The sequence below is a fragment of the Carcharodon carcharias genome, chromosome 3 (genome assembly GCF_017639515.1).
Source record: "Carcharodon carcharias isolate sCarCar2 chromosome 3, sCarCar2.pri, whole genome shotgun sequence".
Classification (NCBI taxonomy): Eukaryota; Metazoa; Chordata; class Chondrichthyes; order Lamniformes; family Lamnidae; genus Carcharodon; species Carcharodon carcharias.
In genome coordinates this window covers 151,185,914-151,198,009 of record NC_054469.1, presented here as the reverse complement: position 1 = coordinate 151,198,009, position 12,096 = coordinate 151,185,914, and the positions used below count along the sequence as shown (strand labels likewise).

At 38.5% G+C, this 12,096-nt stretch overlaps 1 protein-coding gene across 1 annotated transcript in view; it reads right to left on the bottom strand.

The window, feature by feature from the left end:
* plekha8 (pleckstrin homology domain containing, family A (phosphoinositide binding specific) member 8) overlaps positions 1-12,096 on the bottom strand; it is a 65,061-nt gene that overhangs the window by 20,338 nt on the left and 32,627 nt on the right. The window contains exons 5-8 of the mRNA XM_041184545.1: positions 6,491-6,643; positions 2,185-2,225; positions 1,648-1,781; positions 4-187 (exon numbers count right to left, since the gene is read on the bottom strand). Of these exons, the coding sequence (XP_041040479.1) occupies positions 4-187; positions 1,648-1,781; positions 2,185-2,225; positions 6,491-6,643 (512 nt within the window). The remainder of the gene's footprint in view (positions 1-3; positions 188-1,647; positions 1,782-2,184; positions 2,226-6,490; positions 6,644-12,096) is intronic.

Below are 12,096 nucleotides of genomic sequence, written 5' to 3'. Positions count from 1 at the left end.
TACCTTTGATCCATTGCACTGAAGAATGTCTGAATCTCTTCATTTTCTGCTTCAAGTGTTGTATTTATACCACTCAGTTCCTCACTACCCTCAGCAATCTCATCTTCAGTTCCAGAGGGCTGAAGTTCAATATTCACACCACACTTCTCAGTAGCTGTATCTACTAATACAGAGTTGTCCATCCTCTCTGCTTACAAAACAAGGGGAAATAAAAACACAATTAGACAAAAAAAACTTTACAGATGTCAAATACTCATTTTTTAAAAGCTCACTTAGATTATGCAACATATAAATGGTACAGACTCAGCTGAATTAGGTACCCAATGCACATTTTTAGGGGAAAAATGTTTTAACATAAACATCTGATAGTACCCACAGAAATAGCAATTTATGCAAAAACAATTCAAGATCATTGACTTATTTGTTGTACCATCTTATAGATGATTATTTTTAACATACTTTAAAGGAGGTGCAGTGGAAATCCTGATAAGACCAAGTTTTGCTTGCATGTGAAATGTTACTATTCCAAGGAATGGACTTTATAACCTCTTGGTAGCTGGTAAGATTACTAAAAAAAACTGAACTACAACTGCCTCAATTCAGCTTTAGCCCAGCACATTTGTAGAAAACAAAGACCAGCATTCATGACAGAAGCCGAGCCTGTACTGCACGGGCTCTTGCACCATGCGCGGCTTAGGAATTTGCATACCGTGATTGCATGAAACACAGTGCTTTTATTCTTCTATCTCATTCATTAAGAACAAAAGATAATGGGAAAAGAATATAACATTCAATTGTTTAGAAGGATAGATTACTTGGGTTGTGCAGTATTCCTTTTATTGGGTTGCTTTGAAATACACAAAATACCAATATTCAAAGCTCAGCTTTCAAAAAGTATGAAAATATTTACTATTTCCATAAACTGTACTATAATATCCACTTCTCTATGAAAAAATGGTTGAGCCATTATGCAACAAGCATTAAGCAACATATGCAAAAAGGTCAAAGACTTGAAAAAATAAGGATCTTATGCAAGCTACGTGCTAAATTGAGCTTAATTTTACAAGGCAGCATCAGATTATTGCAAGAATTATATCCATAATGCAAAAGAAAGTTCAGAAACTTTTCAGAAAGTTCCAAAGTATAATGCAATACAATGATTTCATAGGTCAATGAAAAGATAATATGGCAGAGTGGGTGGGGAGCAGGAGTTTGCGCTTCAGCACTCATCATGCAATCATCCATCCACTCATTTTAATAGGTGAAAAATCACTAGGTGCTTTTGAGGAAAACCCTGGCTTAGTTCTTTAGATTTCACAAATCTAAACTGTATCAGCTCTCAATTTCCTTCAGTTTGTTTAATATAAACTATAGCCAGATAGATACAATAAAATTCTCATTATTTTGGTGGGATGGGAAAAATAAAACAAACCAATAACTTAGTGTTTCTACAGAAGCACACTTACACTTCAGTGATTTTTGAAAGTCAAATATGTTATTGTGTAACTCCGTTCATTAGGTTCTTCAGTTATCACATTTCATTTCAATCAAGACAACAACCAAGTAATCCTACTCCAAAGACTTTGCCAGTATTGTCCACTAACAGCTCAATTTGCTACTTATTCTCCTTTTTATTTTAAAACATACCCTCTGCATTTTCTGTGCTTCCCCTTCTTGAATTCACTTGAGGCTGATCGTCATTTTCTGGCTGCGACCTTTCCTGAGTCTTGAAGTTGGCCTGTTCTATCGTTGATCCATTCTGGAAGTTATTCAGCTCATTCCTGCCATAAACAAGTTTTATGTAAAAAAAAAAATAAACTTTATCACTTATATAAAATTATCCTTTCTAGGCTGTGGTAACAAATACTACTACTTTTCACTAACAGCAGCAGCAAGATAGTTTGACAGCAGCACCTTAATCAATAACATTTAAAAAACATATTAGTCATTCATTTTATTGCTGTGAAACATTGTTGTAGAAAGCTTGCCACATTTACTGAGCTATCAGAAGAGTAATTCATTTTATGGAGCTCTCACATAATTAACAAATATGGATTACTAAATTTGAATGACACTTTTGGGTGGGGTTTGAACTGAGATACTGAGAGTCTAACATTGTATGCCAAATACTACTGGTCTATAGAATATATTTTCCATGGAACCATGCCCTATATAAATTCTTACCTTTTTGTGCAACTGGAACTGTATAGATGATGGAGTTTAATCTACAAAAATATAAGAACACAAATTACAATAAATTGCAACATGCCCAACTCCATTCAATCAACAAATGATAAAATGTTGCTGATAGTTACTGCTAAACTCATCTTCCTGACTTGTGTTTCAATTCTTTGTTTCATTGATATATTTGGGCCTTAACCTAAGTTCTAATGTGTCTCGTACAGCAATAATTTGATCCTCGAATTTCCCACATTGGCCATCTTTGTAGAGTAATGGATGTTATCGCAAATATGTGACAATTTCAACTGTAGGGAGTATAGGCTAAGATTATGCAGTTCTTCAACTATGGCCTAAACAGCAGAACATTTCTTCTTGAAAATAGTTTAAAAAAAATTTGATTTGGTGCTTTTTTTTAAAAAAAGGATGGTTCTGTGATATAATTTAGGGGAAGAGTAGACTGCCAGGCATCAGCATGACCTTCAACCATCTGCACAATGATAAGTGTTTGTCAAAGCTCATTGAAGTTCGAAAATGAAGGAATAAGAGACTTTGAGACAATTTAATGAACATGAGTTACACATTCAGACCTTGACAATAGCACATGCTGCATTTAATGAAAGTACTGGTTCTTTGGAAATGAACATTGACTTGTATGAGAGACTAGCCAAAAGCTGTAACATGAGGCAAGCAAAACTACAAACACGTACAAGCTCTGCCAATTTAATGGTACTGCCTTAGTGGATATCTCTCCTAACTGGAAGGAGCTGACCCCTTGTTGAGATACCCAATTTTCACCCAAGGTACTGAAGCCAATTGTAGTACATCCACCACTGCTCTGGAGGTCAGGCAACTAGCCAAGACTACAAAGTGAACATGGGAATATTATGATAAATATGCAAAATAACACTTAAGGTTACAAATAACAATGCTGCCGCTGTGGAACAGTGGTATTGTCACTGAACAGAGACCCAGGGTAATGTGCTGGGGACCTGGGTTCCAAAATTTGAATTCAATAAAAATCGGGAATTAAAAGTCTGATGATGACCATGACCGATTGTCGCAAAAACCCATCTGGTTCACTACTGTCCTACAGGGAAGGAAATCTACCACCATTAGCTGGTCTGGTCTACACGTGACTGCAGACCTACAGGAATGTAGTTGACTCTTAAATGCCCTGTGAGCAAGGGCAATTAGGGATGGACAATAAATGCTGGTCCAGGCAGCGACGCCCACATCCCATGAACAAATAAAAAAAAATGGCACATTACCTAAACAGAAACAGTCTATCTAAAGCACATAGAAATCATGCATCAGCATTAGTTGTATGTTTTTCAAATACAATTCTCCCAAATGTTGTTTAAAAACTGCTCCTTTCTGTTAATGCTGATCACTCTTTTCTTACCAGTTGATTAGGATAGAACATGAGCAAAACGTTTGTTTGTTGAAATATTGCTGAAAAGAGAAACATATTACTGAAATTTTTCATCTTGCACTCATCAGCACAAATGCAAGAATGCCATTTTTGAAACAATCACACCAATTTATACCACAGAGAAAAAGGGATTCTGATTGGTTGGCAAATTGGCAAGTCTGATTGACAAAGGCATTGCCATGGGGAAAGAGACAGCAAACTATAGGCTCCCCATGCTTCCATGTAATTCAAAAAAGGTGGGAAGCTTGAAGATATTCCTTTTGTTTGCAGAGAACAGCTGCCTGCGTATGAGCGTATGTTGCTTCTAGCAAGTGTAAATGAGCCACAGATTATCTTAAATTAGTTGTTGATGTAGCTATTAGCACATTCAAAATTGTTCAGCAAGAGCTGCTCAATGGCATCTAACAGTAGACATTTTGTTTTTGGTTTTGCAAAATTGAGCTACTTGGGTACAGACTGTACTCTGCCTATTATGAACAGCCAGAAGAACATGTGGCTTGATTCAATCAGCCAATTGTTGTGACATATGGCCTATGTACCTGGCCTCATACTAGCACTGAAATTCTTACACGATGCTGCTCAATTTTGTGGTAGGCAGAATGTATTTTTGGACTCTCAGCAACATCCCATTAGTGAAAAATACCACTCACATCGTCACTGCACAGTAGTAGCATGAAATGGCTTGCTTATCCTGTTGTTCAAATGTTTGAGATACTTTACCTTTCCTGGGGAATTTGACATTCTGAACTCGTAAAGTGGCTCATTTACCTTTGCTAGATACATATATCCAGGGACCGGTTCTCTGCAAACAGTAGGATTATATTCCAGGCTTGCAGCTTTTTTTGAATTACCTGGAAGAATGGGGAGCCTATAGCTCTGTTTTCTCCATGGCAACCTCTCAACGAAGAGTCAACTTGCTAACCAATCAGCACCTCTTTTGTTGAGACTGTTTGAAATTTGTCATCCTTGCATTTGTCCTGATGAGCGTAACATGAAAAGCTTCAGCAGCATGTTTCGTTTTTCAGCAATACTCGCGGTCTGTACTTCCAAGCAAAGGTTTGTTGAAATACCTTCCTCAGTACAAAGCCTCTTTATTGCAGGATGTGGCACTCTGCACCAACCGCATTTGTGTCATAAGGCAATATGCCAAATGAGAAACCATTTCTTTGCAACATACAGAAGATCAGTGGTCTCAGAACAGTATATTAACCTATTTGATATCTTATCTAATGCCTTTTGGAAATTCAAGAATAGAACCTCTAGTGATTCCACTTTATTTACCCTACTAATTGCATCCTCAAAAGAACTCTAATAAATTGGTGAAACTCAAATAGCCTGTCGTAAAACCATGTTGATTTTCCCTGATCATACCAACCTGATCATACCATGATTTAAGTGCCTTGTTAAGACTTCCTTCATAATAGATTCCAGCATTTTCCTGCCTAATGTCAGGTTAACTGGCTTGTAGTCCCCGGTTTTCTCTCTCCCTCTGTTCTTGCATAGCGGTGTTATATTTGCTAACTTCCAATTTGTTGGGACCACTCTAGAATTAGGGAATTTTGGAAAAATCATACCCAAAGCAGTTAATATTTCTACAACTATCTTTTTTAGAGCCCTAGGATGTAGGCCATCAGGTCCTGGGGATTTGTCAGCTTCTGGTCCCTTAAGTTTCTCCAATAGTTTTTTTCTGGTGATATCACTCACTCTTATTAGCTCCTTGGTTACCCTCTATTTCTAATATGTTATTTGTCTTCCACTGCGAAAACAGACAAAACATTTGTTCATTGTCTCTACTAGTTCCTCATTCCCCATAATTGCCTTATTTTATATATTTGTAAAAGCTCTCAGTCTGTTTTCATAGTCCTGGCTAGGTTGCTCTCAAAAATATCAATTTTTTGGTCACTGTTTGCTGGTTTCTGAAACACCGAATCCTCAGGCTATTATCTTTGCAAATTATAAACCTCTTCTTTTAATCTATGGCTATCCTTAACTTCGTGGTAGGCCATGGCTAAATCAATATCACTGAGTTTTGTCATTTAATGAAATGAATTTTTGTTGAACATTTAACTCTATTTCTTTAAATGCTTCCCACTGTTTATTTACCACCAAACCTTTTAGTCTAGTACTTGGCTTTAAGTTTATTATTCTTGCTTTGGACTAAAGTATGCACCTTTCAAATTTAAAAAGGAATTCCGTTGTATTATGATCACTTTTTTTCCAGAGGATCGTTTGCTATGAGATTACAAAGAAACTTTGCCTCAATGCACAATACGGAAATAGCTTTATCCCTGGTTCATTCCACAGCTTCTTGTTCCAAAAAAACTGTTGTAAAAGCATTCAACAAACTCAACTTCCAGACTACCTTTGTCAATTGAATTTGTGTAATCTATTTGAAGATTAAAGTCACCCACAATTATTACATTGCCTTTAATTTAAGAAAAATGAGAGCATTATAGAAATTTCCTTTCTCAAACATCTCCTTTGATTTGTTGGTAACCTCTCCTCACTGAGGAACCAGGGACTATTAACACAGGGACAGATATGGGATTAATTTTTCTCCTTTTGTGTTGTTAGCTTTCACCTTTTACTTGCCTTTTTAAAAAAATCTCTTTAGCAGCATCCAAGTAGCAAATTAATGAAACAGAGCTGGGTCACAAAAATATATTAAATCAAATGTAACTTTAGCAAGTTAGATGCCCTTGTATTGGTAATTTATTCCTGCAATGTGTTCTGCCTTCAATTTGAACCTGCCAGAGCAAATTAAGGTAAATACATGAAAAGAACATGTAGCATCAGTTCATTTGAAGAGATCCCATTCCATAATCTGAAGTAAAATAGACCATTAAAAAAAATATTTGCTTAAAAAAACAAACATACTCTGTTTGGTTTTATGATGGCCACATGCGGAGAACCTGGAGGTGTAGGGTGCAGCAGTTCAGGCCTAAAGGTAGCATTTGCAATTTGCATGCATTCTTCCAATGTCTTCATAAAAGTGTTGCAAGTTGATCTTAGAAGAGTTGCCATATCAATCTTCGTGAAGTATGCAGACAAATAGGAACAAGAAACATGACATAATATTACAATTTTGTTTTAGATAGTCTAATGATTTAAGGGCGATCATAATAGACGACAAAACATTGGCTCAGCTTGCCAACCCATAATGTAATTGCATTAATGAGTTCCTCAAACTCGGTCCCGAAAACAGAATTGCATACAAAACACAGTAAAAATAATTCTGGTTTCCTTCCAGTCTTCTCAAAACAGTAACAATTCCCCTTGAAAATCAGAGAAAATACATACACAGCAGTATAACTGACTGTTCTTTTTTAAGTCATTCAGAAATGAGTCACACATTTGATATTAAGTCACTCCTTCATTTTAAATAACTTATTTTTGCAATGACTGTCAATACAAACTGCCAGAAAACAACTATTTGCATAGGGTTGTTTGTGATTATCAAAGAGTCAGGCTTACATAGATTGCAAACAATATGGTGAATTGAAGACCAAAGGGCCACCCACTTTGTTTCACCATAAACAAGAGGACTGTAAAATTGCTTGGGAGCTTGGAGGTTGGGGGAGGGAGGGTCTGAGGTGGGATGGTTGCAGATGGAACAGAAGAAACAAACAGGAAAAAGATCAACAATATAAAGTTCTTTTCTCCCTGGTTCCACATTTGGGATTTTAAAGCTGTTAGTGAGCAGCAAACGTTTTGTGTAAAATTTCCTCTTCCATAAGATTCCAACAACACTGTAAAAGCAGACCCAAACCTATAGACAACACAAAACATAGGATCAAGGAAGCACTGAGTGGCACCAGAAATTGTAACACTCAGGATTAAACATTAAGCAATTCCCTTTCCTGAGACAGTAACCAATGGAATAAAATGGGATATGTGATAGTGTTCTAAATTGGTTCAAAGGCAATGGGGTCTCCTTGGTTACCCCCATTTCATAATTTTATGGTGCACTCATCACACAAGGGAAGCAAGCCTTTTCAATAGATGATTTAGTCTGATCGCTCCAGAAGGAGTGGTGCTAGGACAACAATGGTTGTCTAGAGTACTGTTTACTATTTTTGGCAATTAATTTGGATCAGCACTCAGCAATGCATTTTCACTGTTTGCAGGTCTGTCCATGACTTCTTCATTCATCATGCAGCTCGATTTGCCTGCACTATTACTTGGTCACCAGTGCTTTAGAATGATACCCGAGTCCCACAGGACGGGGAGTCAGGACATTAAAGAACTCCCTCAAGAGATGGTACTGTTGGAACATAAAACACAGCTTAAGACAAGTGTAATCCATACTTGTACCCCTCTCAAAAGCTACCTCACAATCTAGCAAATTTGCTCAGAATTATATTAAGGCTTTCTAAGTATTAAGTGAAGGGCTAAACTGTTACAAAATGTTGGTCTAATATGCATTTCTAGCGTTTTTTGGTTTGTTTCAGTATTAGTATTTGTTATTATGCCAACTCTCTCTCCAAACTGTGGCTTGGTAGATAACCAATCCTGATTAAGTTACAGACTGGTCAGATTGGTCATAAAACCAGTTTGCATCAGAACTCTCCCCTGCAAAAAGGAATGCCAATATGCTACAAAAGATTTTTCACTAGGCACTCTTATCAGTATCTAGAGGCACTGTTAAGCTAATGGAAGCATGCAAGAGCGTAGGTTAATATAATCAGTCTTTTTTAAAATTTTAAATGAAAACATAATGGCTTTGCTCAATCAACTAGGATGTTTTTTTTTTTAAACATGTCACATTTTTCCATCAATATAAGTGAAGGGGAGGGTGTTGTAAAGATTAAGCTGCTGCAGTTATTAAAACAGCAGACCAGGAAGGAGAAGCAGTGGGGCACTCAAGTCTGCCTTGATTATAATGTGGGGCAGATTCCAAAGCATCAACAATGGACAAAAATCCAGTCATCTGAGATGCTGAGGAAAACTCAAGGATCTGACGGAAAGGGTGTAGATCAGTTACAAATCACATCAGTAGGTTTAGGTGAGTGGATGGGTTGGAAAAACCAACAATTTTTCAAAATAATGGCAGGATATGAAGAAAAGAGGGAATGATGAAATGCAAATTACCATCAGTAGCCTAATGGCTGAACATGAAAAAAATTTTGGGATAGTTAATCACTCAGAACTATGCTATGGCCAAGATGTAAATGCAGCTTATGGTGCAGTGCTGATCATCTACGACAGGGAAGTCCAATTTTGATCCTTGACCTCTGATGTTAAGTGATCTTAGCCAGGCATGAGTGAGGGTGTTGCATTTATTCTTAGCATTCCAGGTGAAGAAGAAAAAATAATCAGCTATATTTCTTCCTCTCAATCATTATCCAACGATGCCTGCTGGAAGTGAACATGGATGCAACGGAGCAATGGTTCAGCTTAGATCTTGTCCGCTTGCACACCGCTACCTCCACCCCGCATATGCACAAATACAATGGAGGAGCTTGTCAGCATTCACAATCTGGACTGAAAAATGTGGAATGATCATCTGAGTGAGGTACCAGAGACTTGCCACTCAGAACTCAGGTTACCACCTTCAGATTAAGTTATCACCTTCAGATAACAACAACAACAACATTTAACACCGTACCCTTAACACAGTAAAACATTTCAAGGCACTTCGTGGGAGGGTTATCAAACAAAATTTGACACCAAGTCACATTAGGAAATACCAGGGCAGATGACCAAAGCTTAGCCATAGAGGCAGGCTTTTTCTTAATTGTTCATTGGGTGTGGGCATCACTGCTAAGGCCAGCATTTATTGCCCATCCAAAAGTGCCCTTGAGAAGGTGGTGTTGAACCACCTTGTTGGAGTCCTTGGGTATAGGTACACCCACAGTGCTGTTAGGGAAGGGGGTTCCAAGTTTTTGACCCAGCAAAGGAATAGTGATATAGTTTCAAGTTAGGAGGGTGTGTGACTTGGAGGGGAACTTGTAGGTGGCAGCATCCCCATCTACTGTTGTCCTTGTTCTTCAAGGTGGTGGGGAATCACAGTTTTGGTAGATGCTGTTGAGGGAGTCTTGGTGAGTAGCTGCAGTGCATTTTGCATATGGTACACACTGCTGCCACTCTGTGCAGGTGTTAGAGGGACTGAATGAATATTTAAGGTGGTGGATGAGGTGCCAATCAAGCAGGATGTTTTCTCCTGGATGGTGTCAAGCTTCTTGAGTGTTGCTGAAGCTGCACTCATCCAGGCAAGTGAACAGTATTCCATCACACTCCTGCCTTGTGCCTTGTCGATGGGGGACAGGTTTAAGAATTTAGGAGGTGAATTACTCACCATAGAATTCCCAATCTCTGACCCACTCTTGCAGCCACAGTATTTATGCGGCTAGCCCAGTTAACTTTCTGATCAACGGTAACCTCCAGGATGTTGATGCTGGGGGATTCACTGATTGTAATGCCATTGAATGTCAAGGGGAGTTGGTTAGTTTTTCTGTTATTGAAAATGGTCATTTCCTGGCATTTTAAAGAAGGAAAGAATGGCAGAGAGGCAGAATGCTTTAGGGAAGGGTATTGAGGGAATTCCATGAGCTACCTCATGGCAGCTGAAAGCACAATAAACAATAGTGGAGCGATTAGAATTGAGGGTGCTCAAGAGACCAGAATCAGAAGAGTGCCAACATCTTGGAGAGTTGTTTGACTTAAGGAGATTACAAAAATAGGAAGGAGTGGGGCCATTGGGTGAGGTTTGAAAACAAGGATGGGAATTTTAAAATCAAGACATTGCTTAACTGGGAGCCAATGTAGGCCAGCAAGCAGAGGGGTGATGGGTGAATGGGACTTGGTGCTATGTAGGACATAGGCAGCAGAGTTTTGGACGACCTCAAGTTTACAGTGGGTAGAACACTGGGGGTTGGCCAGAAAGGCATTGGAATAAGTCAACTCTAAAGGTAACAAAGGCATGGATAAGGTTTTCAGCAGCAAATGAACTGAGGCAAGAGTGGAGTCAGCCGATGGTGTGGCAATGAAAGTAGGTGGTCATAGTGATTGTGTGAGCCTGTGTTTGGAAGCTTACTCCAGGTAAATTATGTTGTTATCAAGGTTGCAATCTGGTTCAGCTTCAGACACTTGTCAGGGAGACGGATGGAGTTGGTGACTAGAGAGTGGAATCTGTGGCGGGGGCAGAAGACAGTGACTTTAGTTTTTCCAAAATTTAATCAGGGGAAATGTCTATTCATCCACTACTGGATGTCAGTGGAGGTACCAAGAGAGGCAGTGGTAAAAAATGAAAACAGAAGGAAAATTTAGGGAATGCAAGTATTCGTTACCACAGGCATCCAAAACGTTCGTAGTCGTATAAAAACCAAAAGCTCCAAAATCCACTGGCCCTTTATCCCAGTGCAAATGCTTGGAATTACCTAACAGTGACATCCAACAATAATCCTGTCAAAGGTTAAGATCATGGAAATGTCACCCCATTAACTTAAACTGGGTGGTTAGTTGGTGATGCAGCTTAGGCACACACTATTGTAGAGAAGCTGCAAAATGTGGCTATGGGCATACGCTCACAGGAAGTGGAATGCCAAAGTCCTGTGTTCTTTTGGAAACAGACAGGAGACTATCAGCACTCTTTATTAAGAGTTCAGCAGGAAAAACTTTGCAATCATCTGATCTCAAAGGATCCAGGTCACATCCCAAACCTTAATTCCAAAGGTGGACCCCACTTCCACCTGATCCCACACAACATAATAGTCCATTGCTCTTTCACTAGTCGAGGAACAGGGAAACCGTAAACCTGGGATGTCCAGGTCCCCAGCTGCACCCCGTCCTTTGGTATTGTCCTTGTTTGGTGCAAAGGAGGTTATGCCCTGACAAAACTCTCAGAAACTCCTTTTCAAAGCTGTGACTGGGCCTAATTTATGGCAGTCCCACCTGAGTTGAGACGGAAGGGTCACAGGTTTTCAGAGCCCAAATGTTTATGGTTTTCTTTCTTTCACTAAATTCCACCCTCCAATGAATGCAAACATTGAAAATGTATTTTATAAAAGGCAACTGCAAGATAATTGCTTTGTAATCTTACATGTCAAAATTGGTGTGTGCAATAGACTTAGTCTATGTAGCTCACGTATATCCAGAGTAAAAATAAAATTTCACTGTAGTTATGAAAGATAAATATACATGTTTATAGTCATGATTATCTGCAGAAAAAGAAACACGATTGCAGAGAAAGGATTCATGATGTGCTAAACAAGTTCAAAGTCATGTTGATTGGTCCAAACCCAACAGGTGGAAAAAGCCCATATATTACACCAAATAGTCTAACAAGTGGATAGTTAAGCTCTAGAAAATTTAGCAAGTGCCACACTACAAGTACCATCATTAAACAATGATGTTGTGTAAATTGATATAATTTGATTAAACATTTATTAAAAATACATAGTTGATTTCTAACAAAAACTGAGGCACTTTAATTTGACCAGGGGCAGAAATTTGCGCTGAGTGGGCGGGTGTGAGCCTGACCT